At 38.6% G+C, this 15985-nt stretch overlaps 1 protein-coding gene across 2 annotated transcripts in view; it reads left to right on the top strand.

Moving 5' to 3' along the window:
• Positions 1 to 15985, top strand: part of DOK6 (docking protein 6) — a 229329-nt gene that overhangs the window by 119274 nt on the left and 94070 nt on the right. For both annotated transcript variants that reach the window (XM_066246533.1, XM_066246534.1), the window contains exons 4-5: positions 4598 to 4717; positions 11865 to 12054. In XM_066246533.1, coding sequence (XP_066102630.1) covers positions 4598 to 4717; positions 11865 to 12054 — 310 coding nt within the window. The remainder of the gene's footprint in view (positions 1 to 4597; positions 4718 to 11864; positions 12055 to 15985) is intronic.

The following is a 15985-nucleotide window of genomic DNA, read 5'->3' as shown; positions in this document are numbered from 1 at the left end:
ATAAAATATCAGCCAAGGCCCACGAAGTGACAAGGAGATGCCAGCTTTCAAGAATGAAAAGCATCACCAGAGTGTTGTATATTTTCAGGACTCTATAAATTTCAAATGACAATAAGCCAGCTCTCTCTGTTCTTTAAGGAATAGTACACCTGATGGGAGGCGGGTGGGATTTTTCTTCACCTTCAAGCAAAGCATGCATTTAAGAACATTTTAATAACAATAAAAAAAAAAAACATTTATCACCCATTAATAGCAAATTCGCCCAAAAGAGTTTGATGTACTTTATTTAGCATTGCTGGTTTGGCTGAAGACAACACAAGATGATTTTTACCTACATTTTTCCCAAGATGATTATAAAAGCCAAATCCAGTGAGGACTAAATATAATAATTTTTTGTCTGTGCACAAAACTAGTCCTGTCTGCATTTTACAATAAATTAACCCAGAGCCAATTCAGTGTTGTTTTTAATTCTGCTACATCATTCAGACCAATGGCCTGTTTTCCGTCTATGTGATGAAAAATTGTCCACTGTTTTCAAATATAGCCCACTTTGGGTCATTTAACTATCATGTTATTATAAGGTCTATTTCCAGTGAAAGCAATAAAGCCAATTAATAATCAGTTATTAATAGGCATTTATTAAGGGTCTGGTCTGCTTTGTAAAGACCTCTTCTGATTCAAACGGATATACCACTACTCTCCCCAGAAGTCTGTGAAGAAATTCAGGGGAGGAGGGGGGAGCTAGTCACTTTTGAATCTATTTCTATTTTGCCCTATTTCTGATCATCGCTTTCCCTACATCCATCAACCCGTTTGTTTTATAATTCACTCGCTCAGGTCCATCCTCCTCTATGTGCCTTGTTATTAACAAATACCATTCCATTTTTCTTTTGGAAGTTATTAAATCCCTTCAGTTAACTAATCCTACACTGAATGAAAACATTTGGGTTTCTGTCCTAGCAAAAAAGTCATTTACCTGAATTAAGAACTTGCTTATAGCTGCAAGCTATTCAGGAGGGGGAAAAAATCTTAATGTAAAAAGCACTTCCCTCATGAAGAGAAAAAGATAGCAAACATTGTAGGATGTTTTATGTCTTTATTCCTCCATAAAGAAGTTTAATTATTCTCTACACTAGATGTAGACTGAGATGGAAGTTTGAAAGATAAAAAACAAAAGGCACTTAGTCTATGGAAAAATAAATAGTTAAAATGCAATAGGTTCAGCTTATTGCAGTTATATGTAACCTCATTTCTTAAAAAAGAATAACATGGAATGCTGAAAGATAGAGGATAATTCAGAGAAAACTACTAGTCAAATAATGATGGGATGAAATAAATTAACACACAATAAAAGATTAAAGGACGTGAATACATAGAGTTTGCCTAAGAAAGAACAAATAAAAGGCAAAGTTATAATAATTTGAAAGGTGACTATCAAAACGATTAAAAAACAAAATCTTTTGCAATAATGAAATTCAGCTTTTCTGCAACAACACTGTTAGATCAGGTATGCAAATTACAAAGGTTAATATATAGTTTTGAGACGAAGGTTTTGAGTTGACCTGATTGAACTGAATATGATAAATCATGCAGAGAGAATGGAGCACTGACTGTTTCTCAGATTTTGCTACATGAACTCAGGTCTGTCCCCAGCTGTTTACAGGTATCATTGTCACTACCCAGGATGTGCCTTCCTGCCCAGTCCGGCCTGAGTCCTCCAACATTCACGCACAAATGCACACTCCTGCATGTGCTCTTACAAATACCTCCCAAAAGAACACGCATCCTCACGCTCATACACACACTGCCACACGCTCTCACCAATCCCCTCCCACTCACATGCACTAACACCCACTGACACTCACACGGACACACACACCCTCACCTTCTCCCTGCTGTCGTGCAGGACTCCCAGCAGATTCCGTGACCCACACCCCCCACTTCCTCCCCGGCTAAGCCCTCCAGAGTACCATGGACAAGCTCACCTGTCCGCTCACCTAGACTCAACAACGACTGAGAAAAGCAACTGTGCTCTTCATATAACTTCCTCTTAGCCTGCCTTACAGTGAGTTCACTGCACCTGTTTGTTAAAAAATGAACCTTTGGAGACATCTGAATTGCAGGGGTCCCCTCTTTCTCTGTGGCTCTCTGTCTCTCTCTCTGAAATTGTGTACAATTCAGTCTGCATTTACTTTGTTTTTATTACTCTTGCTGTGTCTATTCTTATATGCTACCCACTACTAAAATGCTAATGCACTATGACTTTTAAGACCAGCTGCAAAGACACCTTTGTCTGCTCATGGAAGCCCATGGGTACATCTTCTGTTGAGATGGGAGCCCTCCCTGGCTCTGGTCCTCCCCAAAATGCCACATCCACTTCCACATGAAGGAGTTGATTCATAAGAGGGCTTCATAGAAGCCCTTTATCATGTGGTTGTTTTCTTTGTCTCATTAAATCCTAAGACAAAAGAGTTCATAGAAGCAGTATGTGACACATTTGTTTAACCTCGGGGCACGCACTGACTTAGTATTGAAAGCAAACACTGGGACAAAGATGCTTTGGCATAGCTAACGTCCTTATTTTTACTCCAAACATTCTAATAGATAACCTCAGCTTCCTCTATGGAGTACTGGAAACATTATTGAATAGAGCCATGCAGATGAGATGTTAATTGAATGTGCTTTGACTGATGATTTTAAATTGAATTAAAATTTAATTTGGAGTCCTGACAACATTATTCAAAACATTAAAATGTAAAAAGGAAAAAATATAGTCATATTGTCTCCCTTAGCAAAAAGTTAAGGTTTTCTAAAGATACAGTAAATTGTTTTAAGATTTTGACTGGCTGTTAGAAACGCTTTCAAAACTGTTATACATTTTTTAAATCAAACTCATATCTCTAACAAAAATTATTTTCAGTATATGCTATTGTTGCTTCTGTAAACTTCTTTTAAGAAACCTGACATTCCCTTGCTGAAATAAAAAAAAATTTTGAGAAAGCTGTGGTCCTCAACAATTGCCCCCTGCTGAATCAGTGCCCTTGCTGGACAGAAGGATTGCTCTCCAGGCTGCTGGGAAAACAGCCAAATGGCCCAACCCAGCCTCTGACTCCACCTGAGCCAGGGACCAAGCTCACAGGAGAATCCACTTCCATGATGCCTCTTCCACAACTCAGACAATAGCGCCTGAAATAGCCAAACCATACCTTTGGTAAAGAAAACGCCTGTTGTGATTGGAATAGGAGAACTGTTTTCATCAGACTAGTAGCATGTGGGCAGTTTTATGCTCTTTTATTTTAATTTTTACTTTCTAACAATATTTTATGGTCTTGATGAAACGAAAAATGAATGATAAATTTGCCTTGACATCTCATTGGTCAAACCTGTATTTGATACCAAAACAGCATTAACTAGCACAAGAATAAAACATGAACTAGACTCGATGGTATTGACTACGGAGCAGAGCAGCTGGTATTTAAATCCAGAGTCAGAGAGAGCTGTCACAGATAACTCTTCATGGGGGATTTAAAATGCCAAGGTAAAGGTTGGAATGTCACGTATGCAGAACAAGGAAAGATTTGATGGAAATCTATATTGAAACTGTTCTGGTATAGATTTATGCTACATGGAAAAGTCAGAAATTTCTGGTCAGGTGTCAATGGAGAGTTCTTAACTAACTTCCACTGAGATGTTTTTGGGAGCTTGTCCCAAAATTTTTGACCTCATACTCTTTTTGAGAGTCTCTGAATATTAAAAAGAGCTAGAAGACCGGGGTTCCAATTTGATCTTGGTGTTGACCAATGACAATAATGTGCTATGGAACCCAGGTACAAATCTAACCCTTAGCCATCTCACCTACGCAAGGTTTATATTGGAATCAAATTTACTTATGTTTGTATGTAAAAGTATTAAATACTGCAAGACTCTGTATAGATGTAAGACATTCTAATGTTTGAAGCAAAGTAAAATATAAGAATATAAAGAAGTAATAAGAGTAATAGGAATAAAAAGAGTACTTATCTAATCAGTACCTTAGATAATTGGCATTTGCTAAAGAAGAATGATACTTTTAATAGCCTATTTTTTTAAAAAAAAATTTAAGTAAAGAGATCCCACTTAATAATAAAACTGTCACATTCTTGTGTGGATCTATGGTCCATTGAAATCAGATTGACTCGGAGATCAGACCCTCAATCCTCACAAATCTGTCACATTTAGCAAACCATTCACTTGCTTAATCCAGCTGACATTTTCACTAATCATGTATATATTTTCATTTTATATTTAATTAATTTTTCTAAGGAATTTTCCATCAAAAATAAAATCAACCTAAGACATACCAGATAGTGAGCACATATTATATTTGTTATTATATATAAGTAAAAGTACATTGAAGCAATTTAAATCACCTGAAAAGATAATTTCAAGCAATGAAAAATAATTGTGGGGATTTTTATTTTCCACTTCTTGAATATAGCTTTGTTGTTTCCTCAGTGTAGATTTTTAACAGTTAGTAATTCCTCTGGGGAAATGGTCCAGGAAGTGCCCCTCCCCCATGATCCCTGTGCCTGACCTGAGGATGTGTGGTCATTTGCAGAGCTGGAGGCTGAGGAATGGTGCAAGCATCTCTGTATGGAGTGTCTGGGGACCAGGCTGAATGACATCAGCCTTGGGGAACCCGACCTTCTGGCGGCGGGAGTCCAGCGAGAGCAGAACGGTGAGTGGAGCCGCCCTGCATCACTGTGAGTACGCTAACAGTCATAGGACTCTGCCGCTGAACAGGAGTCCAGAAACGTTGCAGACCAGTGATCTTTCAAGAAAAAGAAACGGATCGATCTGAGCTGTTTTAGAGTCTTCCTCAAGATTGCATAGTAACTGGAGATAATACTGAGATACAACCCGGGTCTCCTGACCTTTTTGGTCTGTGACATTGCCATTTATCTAAATAAATAAGTTATCACACTGTAGATAAGGTTTTGAATGTACAACTTTCTTACATTTTCTTCTTTGAGAGTTATTGTACTGTAGACTCCATATTAATAAATTTGGCTTATCATGTTATTTATCAATGAATTTTAGGGAATTTGGCTACTACAATGTCTTAGGTTAGAATGCTCCCCCCCCACACACACACACACCAGAGATTGGGGGGCTTGAACAACAAGAACTGATTTCTCACAGTTCTGGAACTTGGAAGTCCAAGGTTAAGGTGCCAGCAGGGTCAGTATGTGGTAAAAACTCTTTTATTTATTTATTTATTTATTTATTTATTTATTTTGGCTTGCTGACAACCACCTTCTTGCTGTGACCTCATATGATACAGAGGGGGAGGGGGGATCTCTTGTGTTTCTTCTTATAGGGCACTAATCCCTTTATGAGAGCCCCACCCTCACGACCTCATCTAAATTTACTTCCAAATACTCCATCTTCAAGTACTACCCCTTCAGAAGGTTAGAGCTTCAGTATATAAATTTAGGATGGGGAAGAGCACAGTTCAGCCCACAAGAACTAAAAGTAGGAAAGTACAGTGAATGAATTCTCAGAGTATACAAAACTGAGGTTTATGAGACACATGGAGTTTACTTCCTAAGTTTACTTCCTCTACTGTTCTGTAATTTACAGACATTTCTGACATCTCTCAAGAATTTGTGCTGCAGGATCTTGACTAGCACCTCTAATGAAATCAGAACAATATAATGAGTTCCTTCTTCTCTATTTTTGAAAAATAATTACATCACCACCAGATGATCTAGTAGTGGTATGAAAATAGAAAACATTTCAGTGATGCTTATTTTGGATGACTGGTGTTTGAAAAGGTTGACAGATATCGGCAAAGCTTGACGCTAATTATTAAAAAGACATTCTGGAATTGTGTGTGGTTAATAAATGAGAGCAGGGAGATGTGTGACATGCTAACACTTCATGGTTATGATCTTGTTGGGAATAATAATGTTCTCCACCATCGCTGTCTCATAGTTTCTGCTGAAGCATTCTTGTCTGTTTGTTGCTAAACTGAAAAGCAAATTTTCCACGCTAATTGATAACAAACATACAGGCATGAAACGTTGCCTGTGCTGACCGTTTTCAGAAAGCCACGAAGGTGTCCCTGCGGCTCCCTTCCCAGTTTCCTTTCTACATCCCAGGTTCTCTTCCACTCTGTCCTGGGTTTCAGCCATCTGGTCCATTTTCCAAAAGCAGCACTAAGTGCAGAAAGTCCATAATCACCCTGTCCAGCGTATTCTGCTCAGTTTAAGGGAAGAAACTCTTACTGATAACATTTTTCAAGTACAACATACAAGACTAGGAAGAAAGCCACTAAATTAGGCTTGTGTGTCTTGGTCAGTGTGAATTGATTGCTTTTATTTTAATTTGGGGTTGTATATGATTTCCATCCAAATGGATAATGTACTCCTTCAGTTGTTGTAAATTTTGTATCTAACTTGATATCAATGTCAAAGTGATTTGCCTGGTCCATAAAGGGAAATTTTTTATGTAATTATTTTTAGGATAGGACAAGCACAGAATTCAATGCGAGAGCTATATACAAAGCACAGGCAGATATGGCCTGCCGTGGAATCTTCAGGCCATGATACACATGCAGGTTACTCCCCACAGACAGGTTACTCCCCTGTAGTGTCAGTTCCTAATTTCTGTGTGAAAATAAATGAACGCTTCCTCATGGGCCATCATGATGATGAAGTGAGATCATGTAAAATAAAGACTCACTCTCATGCTTAGCCTAATTAAAAAAATCACAAGTGTTTTCTTTTTTTCTTCCTTTCTTCCTTCCTTCCTTCCTTCCTTCCTTCCTTCCTTCCTTCCTTCCTTCCTTCCTTCCTTCCTTCCTTCCTTCCTTTTTCTATTAAGTGAGTGGCAGGTAGGCAGAGAAAGACTCTCACATGCACCCCAACTGGAATCCACCCAGTAAGCCTCTACCAGGAGATACTCTGCCCATCTTGGCTGCAGCTCCGTTGCTCAGCAACTGAGCTATTTTATCACCTGAGGCTGAGGCCAAGGAGCCATCCTCAGTGCCAGGGGCCAAATTTGCCTGAACTATTTGAACTATGGATGGTGGAGGGGAAGAGAGAAAGAGATAGAGGGAGGGGTGGAGAAGCAGATGATCACTTCTCCTGTATGCCCTGACCAGGAATCAAACCCTAGACTTCCACATGCTGGGCAATGCTCTACTGCTGAGTCAACCAGCCATGGCTACCAGTGTTTTAAAGCCTAAGTAAGAACAAAGAAATCAAAAAATAATTCCTGACTATCCTTGAGAGAAGACCTGAAATGATAAAGCTGTCCTCTCATGGCTTCCGGTCACCACATATTTATATAACGCTTCTTAAATAAAAAAAAAAATTCTTAACTTCCTAGTTCACATTTGAAGTCATTAATATGAAGAAATTGTAATAAATCTTTTATGAAACATTTGTCATCACAGGTTATTTTATTCCCTTAAGGCATTTTAATATTAAATTATATAATCTACTCTTCATCAGATATATTATTATTTTATTATTGATATGCCTGAGTTTTGTTTAGAACTTCTCCTAAGCCATGAGGTACATATGTGTGCAGAGTTGATGTAATGAATTACACTGCTGTGGCTTGCTGGGAGCTGCTGGTACCCTATCGTCAAGGACTCCCTGCTGAGCCTTGACCAGGGCATCTTTTGACATTCAAATTTGCTACTTTTCCTCTGCTGTTTTTCTGACTCTTCAGACTGCTTGATCTTATTTACTCTGAAACTAGCTAAGAATAAACATTTGTGCAAATAATTTTTAAATGTGTAATGTGTGCTGCTGAGATAAAAGTAGTTATCGATTAAATTCTCTGCTATAGTCTTTATCTAATGCCAACAGCTGCCTTTATATTGACTCAGAATCCCACGTGGTATAAGTAGGGAGAGGTGAGGCAAACACTCACACACACTCAGACTTACTCTTATACTCCAGCTAACACGGTCACAAAAGTGGATGTTAAGTACACATTTTAAACTTTAAGTTCTTTCGACTTCCAGAATCCTCTCATCCTCCAGTAGTATTTAAGATAGCCTACAGTGACCTTGGAAAAGATTAATGTTTGCCCTTATGGTCATAGTTTTTTATAAAGGATTCACAAGACATAACGATTCTGGAAAGGAAATGTTCCATATTAAATATTAATAAAGAAGGTTGCATCCTAATGAAAAGGCAACTCATGTGTAGGAAATTCCTGCAGTGCAGGTAGAAGGGAACTCAGATCTCAAGTCCAATTTGTTACTGACGCCAGAGTCCACCGTCTGGAAGAAACTGAAAAGTTAGCCTCAGACTTTGCCATCTGGTCAATGCAGAGTCAGATCTGAGGGTCTGGTTTTGTCCAGGACCTAGTGTTCCTGCTTATGAATGGACTGGAGTGGGCAGGAATTCCTACTTTTAGTCAAAGAACAGATAGAGCCTTTCTTCAGAACCGAAGCAGGATTCCAGTGATGTTTCTAAATTATTTACCTGGGCTGCCATGGCAACCATGCTCCAGCATTCCACTCAAACAACCTGGTAGTCACCTGCCTATTTATTCACCCATCAAACCTTTCTGAGGCTAGATTATGCACTAACCAAGTTGAGGAAACATAGAGAATTACGCAAAATAGGGTCGTTACTTTTAAGAAGCTCACAAAGTAGTGAAGGAGACAGAGCTTTATAAACAAGGGTTCTCATTGTTCTTTAAAATAATGAGGTGTGACTGGTCACACAAACTCTCAATAGCACTGAGCATAGAGCACGTCTTTATACTTGGCGCATAGGAGGTTGGCTGGGGTTCAGCTGACTTAGGCTTGAGTGCTGCAGAGATTGGCTTCAAGCCACAAGTGGTATTCACATGTTCCATATGTCTCATCTTCCTTACACTAATAATGACTCAAGGGATATTAGAAAACAAAATAAACAAACAAAAAAAAACAGCACAGCAAGAGGGTAAACCCAGGCTTGCAATACAATTTAAATGGCTGCATGTGTCATGCCCACTGACATTTTATTGGTCAAAGCAAATCCTATGGCCAAGCCTAAAACCAAAGGGGCACAGAGATGCACTCCACCTGAGAGGCCACGACACAGGTTAGAACCCACTAATATATCATTTGTTCCAAATATAGGCACTGAACTTCATCCAAAGGGTCTTGACCAAAGAAAAGAAGACTGCTGTTCAGCCATTATCTATATTCCTGAATCACTCTGTTTGGTCCAAGTTTCATTTATACTCTTATATGAGATCACGCCTTTTGATTTACTACTTATCACCCATTGGGAATTGTGGTGGCAATATGAGTGATGAATTTAATGCGAAATGTTAATACCTTACCTGATTGCACAGATAAATTTTAGGATTAATGGAATGGTAGATATGCATTGTATTGCAGATTATTGATAGAGCAATATTCTTTCTTCATTTTTCAGCCATAGAATTGATCTTATTTTGTCTTTTCTTTACGAAATGAAATGTGAAAGCATGTACATGTTTGTTTTATAGATCAATAACCTAAGTAAAAAAATGAATCAAGATTATTTTAGTCAAAAATATCTAGACAATTGATTATAAATATTGTTCATATGGTTACTAAATTTCAAGCCATCATGCTTAAATTACATTTATCTCATTTGAAATCTGATTTTCTTTTTTTGTGTCAACAAATCCTTATTCTGCAAAATACCTGCCACAGAAAAGTTTCTTTTTATTATACAGGCATTGTCAGCTCAGTACAAGCAAGCAGTCAGTGTTTAAAATCCAAGCATTCTGATGGATGATAGCACATTCCTAAACATATCAATCCTTTTCCAACTGCAGCTACACCGTTATGCCTTTCAAATAATTAATTCAACAGCACTGCCTTTAATGCACTATTCACAATTAAATTCAAACTCACAAAGATTTATCTGCCAGTAAGTCTTAAAGTATTTTGTTATCCTGACTCATTATTTGTTTATAATTCCTCAATTCTTGCAATATTTATTGATCACTTACTTTATCCAATACTATAGTGCTAAAATCTAGGGATATTTTATAGGACACTTTATAGGTCATCCAAGGTCTTTATGCCCTGAAACTTACAAACTAACCTTATTTTTCAAAATAAAGTGCAAACAGTGCATTAAAATGGAGGATCAAGGGCTGCAGAATTTTGTGGTAGCCTCGGAGACTCACAAAGAGTTATAAAGTTAGGTTTGAAATGAGTGCCTAATAGTTATATTTTTAACTATAAAATATTCAGGAATGAAGACAGATAAGTATTTTTATATTTGCTCCCCAAAACACATCTGAAGTTCTACAGACAGCAGTAACAAATGCCTGAAATTATCATGTGCTGAGATTGCAGGTGAACATGATGGGTTGGGAGAGTCAGTCTGAGTGTGCATGGAATACTTCATTCCACAAGGGTGAAAATGAGTCAATTCTTGCTTTAAAAAAGACACTCCTAGCCCTGGCCAGTTGGCTCAGTGGTAGAGCGTCAGCCTGGCATGCAGGAGTCCCAGGTTCCATTCCTGGCCAGGGCACACAGAAGAAGCACCCATCTGCTTCTCCACCCCTCCCCCTCTCCTTCCTCTCTGTTTCTCGCTTCCCCTCCCGCAGCCAAGCTCCATTGGAGCAAAGTTGGCCCGGGCACTGAGGATGGCTTCATGGCCTCTGCCTCAGGTGCTGGAATGGCTCTGGTTGCAACAGAGCAATGCTCCAGATCGGCAGAGCATTGCCCCCTGGTGGGCATGCCGGGTGGATTCTGGTCGGGCACATGCGGGAGTCTGTCTGACTGCCTCCCCATTTCCAACTTCAGAAAAATACGAAAAAAAAAAAAAAAAGACACTCCTGTCAGGAACTGTGTGTATGACATCCACTTAAGATGCTGGAGAAGTGGATAGTAAGCACCATTTGGACTGAAACCCACGTGGCTCTTTACTCTTCTGTCTCCACCATACAATTGACCCATTTGATTTTTTTTGGGTTTTTTTTGTTTGTTTTTTGTATTTTTTTTTTCTGAAGCTGGAAACGGGGAGAGACAGTCAGACAGACTCCCGCATGGGCCCGACCGGGATCCACCCGGCACGCCCACCAGGGGGCGACGCTCTGCCCACCAGGGCACAATGCTCTGCCCCTCCAGGGTGTCGCTCTGTTGCGACAAGAGCCACTCTAGCGCCTGGGGCAGAGGCCAAGGAGCCATCCCCAGCACCCGGGCCATCTTTGCTCCAATGGAGCCTCGGCTGCAGGAGGGGAAGAGAGAGACAGAGAGGAAGGAGAGGGGGAGGGATGGAGAAGCAGATGGGCACTTCTCCTGTGTGCCCTGGCCGGGAATTGAACCCGGGACTCCTGCACGCCAGGCCGATGCTCTACCACTGAGCCAACCGGCCAGGGCCTGACCCATTTGGTTTTGACCATAGAGAATGCATACAAAAAGTTGTAGAATGAGTGAGTAAATTAATTAATGATTAAGAATAGTTTAATCTGCCTGACCTGTGGTGGCGCAGTGGATAAAGCGTCAACCTGGAAACGCTGAGGTTGCCAGTTCAAAACCCTGGGCTTGCCCGGTCAAGGCACATATGGGAGTTGATGCTTCCTGCTCCTCCCCACTTCTCTCTCTCTCTCTCTCTCTCTCTCTCTCTCTCTCTCTCTCTCTCTCCTCTCTATAATGAATAAATAAAATCTTTAAAAAAAAAAAAGAATAGTTTAATCCTTTTCCATATACCATACTCTTTACGTCATATACCATATAGAAAGAGGCAGTATACACAGATGTCCCCCAGGGACATGGTGGCACTCTCTGAAGGCTGTAGGTAGTCAGACAAGTTAACACGGAGCTGCCATACTTATGCCTCTTTTCTCCCTCTTATGTTTCTCTGCAGAGCGGTTCAACGTGTACCTTATGCCGACGCCAAATCTGGATATTTATGGTGAATGCACAATGCAGATCACTCATGAGAATATCTATCTCTGGGATATCCACAATGCCAAGGTCAAACTGGTGATGTGGCCTCTCAGCTCACTGAGGAGATACGGGCGGGACTCAACGTGGTTCACCTTTGAGTCGGGAAGGTAAGCTCTGAGTGCAGCAACCAAGTGTAGAAGGTGTGTGACCGATAGACTCCTGAAGGAAAGGTTCTGTCTACTAGCACCTCAGATGACCATTGTTTTTATAAAGGGTGGAATTTGCAAAATATCTTCTCTCTCCAGATTATTGTTTATAATCTAATAAAACTGTTAATTCTATGGTTAAGTTAATTACCCCATTCAAAATCATTTCCAACTCTTAGGCTGGCATTATTATAGTGTCATAATTATTTGAATCATGCAATATATGGAAGTTTGCAATACTATTACAATATTATACTTTTGTTATATCCTACTATCTTTTTAGTATACTAGGACTTCCATAAAATTCAGTGTGTCCATGATGGCATTCTACGTGTTTTATAAACAAATAATTTTTAAGAAAGTTTTATATAAAGTTGTTTGTTTGTTTTTATTAAGTGAGAGGTGGGGAGCCAAACAGACTCCACAGGCACCCTGACTGGGATCAATCCGGCAAGCCCTCTACCCTGTGATGCTTTTCCCATCTGGGGTCACTGCTCTGTTGCTCAGCAACTGAGCTATTTTAGCACCTGAGGTAAGGCCATGGAGCCATCCTCAGCACTTGGGGCCAACTTGCTCAACTACTCAACCATGGCTGCAGGAGAAGATTAGAGAGAGAGAGAAGGAGGGGTGAGGGGTGGAGAAGCAGATGATCACCTCTCCTGTGTGTCCTCACTGGGAACCCAGGACTTCCACATGCCAAGCCTATGCTCTACCACTGAGCCACCCATCCAGGGCCATATAAAGTTGTTTAAATATTACTTTTTAGGTTTGAAATAAGTGAATAAATATTTACTTATCCAGGTGTTTATGTTAATAACATTAGATAAGCATAAATATTAATTCAGAAAGACAATGCATGTGCCAATTCATAATTTATGGAATGGGTAACTCAGATTTTAAACTCAGTATGTCAAGTCAAATACATTGCTTTCTTGATTACAGCATATGGATAGAATCGATAAATGTCTGAAATGAATCCATCATTACTTCACCATCATTGTTCACAGACATGATTTAAACATGAGCTTCAACCAAGTAAATCAATGTCTGTATGCTATGACCTCTTTGTGATGTTGTTATCATACACCCAAGACAAGACAAGGTTAGGGGATTCTATGTGAGACCTTGTGTATCACATTATGAAAATGAATTTGCGGTGTTATAAAGTCATTATAGTGAATTTTTGTTGCACTTGATATAGCAATTTTCATTTCTTAAGTTTCTCTTATAAAACTGTTAAGTACTTAGTCAACGTCAGATTCTAATACTATCTATCTAAGGAAAACCAGATGTCTTTTAAAGTTTTAAAGGGGAAAAAAACACATAAGCAGAAGTAATTTTACAAGTCTGGAGCCCTTTTGCACTGAGGTAATATTAAAGTCTCTACCACATTGATTTCTCTAACAGCCTCCAATCCTGGGTTTACATAGTGGCTGTGACTTCACTCAACTATGTAATTATGTCTGCCTAGATACTGACAGTGTAATCATAATCACATTCTAGATAACTATCAGGAAATAAACATTTTCATTAGAAAATGAATATTTTTAGGCATGCACACTATTTTAAAAGTTATATAGCTTTGAGAAAGGGATTAGGGATTAGAGAGTCACTGGCCTAAATTTTATTATACATTTTTTTTGCTGGCCTTAAAAGTTAGTGTATTATATATAAAAAGAAATGGTTTACTTTTCACCAGTTAGCAATATACCTTCAGGTTCTCCTAGCTTAGATCTTTCTCCTAGATTTCCCTGTATTTTCTTATTTTTATGGAGAGCAATTTTACTACCTCAACTGTTTCCTCATTTCAGTAGGTGTCTCAGGATTTAAAAAAAATAGTTATTCTTTCTTTTATTGTGGTTATGTAGATTTTTTATTTCATTTATACCCAGCTACGTCAGCTTGGACCTTGCTCCTTCCGAGTCTTTAAGGGAAGTTGTCTCTCTGAGGTTTCAGAATTCTCAAACAAAACAGCAGATCACTCAGTGTGCATTTGGCTTACCTGACACTCAATATTAATTGATTTTCTATGATTTTGATGATTTTTAATAAGTTTAAAGTACACAAAAAAAATATATCAGAATAGGTGAGGTCCATAATCCCCAAGGTTTTTCTGTTTCATTTGGTTTCTAGTTCTGTTAATTAATTTATTTATTTTTGATTTAGAAGATAATTTTTCTTTGTTTTTATTTTTGCCAGAAAAGCCTTCTTAAAGAAAAAATATTTTAAAATTATAAATTATGTTAACACTCACACTCCTGTGTGACCCAGGAATCAGGAAAACTAGATGTAGATCACAGCTCTGTCACTTATTCATAACATAGGTGGTACCATTTGACCCTCTGGCCTTCATTTTTCTTTTTTGCATCAGGAGAATCATAATCTGCTACCTAGATGTGTGTGGAGAGGTTGAGTAAGTTAGGAAATATAAAAGGCATGCATCACAATATTGTCACATAGTGGGCATTGAATATTGATGATTAACCACTCTTTATCAGAATTTACATAATTTGCCCTTTCCTAGTTTCTGAATGAAGCTTCTACTTAGGTCGGAAGAATGCTTCCTAGAGAATTCTGCTAAGTTAAAGCCTTAGCCAAAAACATGGGAACTATGGTAAGAGAGAGACACCAAGCCAAAAGCTTAGGAGAAGTTTGCATTCGAATGCTGGAGAAATCATTATAAACTCAACATCTACAATCGAAGTTGGTGTTGCCTGCCATGAGTCAGGAATTTGAGGCCAGGAGAGAATAGAAAGGTACAACAAGACATTGGAGTACAGACAAGGCAAAAAACTGAGTAGTTGCTTTATACTAACTGGTGCTCAGAGCAAAATGTGTAAGTTACCAGGTGCCTAGTTCATTGAAGAATCAGCAGATCTATAAGAACTCTCTAATTTCCCATATGGAATTCTTTGGGATGAGTTTGCACCCCAATATTATTGCCTGTGGAGAAATCAGAGTATAGAACAATGGAAAACAAACTACTTTACCCTTAAAATGTTAAAGGAAAAAACTTAAAGGAATCTAAAGGATACAGGCCTAAATATATAAGCTAAAATTATAAAACATATAGAAGAAAACAAAGAAAAGTATTTGTAATCTTAAAATAGGCAACGATTTCTCAAATGCCACACCAAAAGCATAATCTACAGAAATATATCGATAAGTTGGGCTTCATCAGAATGAACTTCTGCTCTTCAAAAGACATTCTAAAGAAAACACACAGGCAAGCAAAAACAGGAAAACTCTAGCACTCATCAAGAGAGTAACTATGAAAAAAAACAGGAAAGAGTAATGTTGGTGACGTTGTGGAGAAATTGGAATCCTGTGCACTGTTGGTGGAAATGTAAAGTTGTAGGGCCTCTGTGAAAAACGGTGTAGTGGTTTCACAAAATAACTGAGAACTTGTAAGCAAAAAACAAAGAGGATTTGAAAAATTCAGAGCCTTGAGAAATTGGGAAAGGTAATTATGTTCAATCACCAAAGAGTCGACGAAAAAAATGAGAAAGTCTTTAAGTGACAAAAGCAAGTTAGAACAGCTTCAAGAAAAAAACCCAACAGATTAAATGTGTAATCTCTACACTTTTTTTGCCAAAATCTCTCAACTGATTCAGGTATGGCAAGGTAAAAAGCAGTTGAAGAGTATAATGCCTGGGACAATCTTTTAATTAGACACAAATGAGCCATGATAAAGAGTTGATTGAGTGTGCCTCTACAGAACTTGATAAAGTCAAGATAGCAACTTTAAATCAAAAGAGTTTTGGAGAAGAAGAAATAAGATATTATAGCAAATCAGAGTAGGTCTTCAAAAACATTCCAGAAACGTGGTGTTGCCTTTGGTCCATATGATCAACTGGAATTACATTTATAAACAACCTAGTAAGATTTTGAC

The sequence above is a fragment of the Saccopteryx bilineata genome, chromosome 11 (assembly GCF_036850765.1).
Source record: "Saccopteryx bilineata isolate mSacBil1 chromosome 11, mSacBil1_pri_phased_curated, whole genome shotgun sequence".
Taxonomy (NCBI): domain Eukaryota; kingdom Metazoa; phylum Chordata; class Mammalia; order Chiroptera; family Emballonuridae; genus Saccopteryx; species Saccopteryx bilineata.
This window is presented reverse-complemented; position numbering and strand designations above follow the sequence as displayed.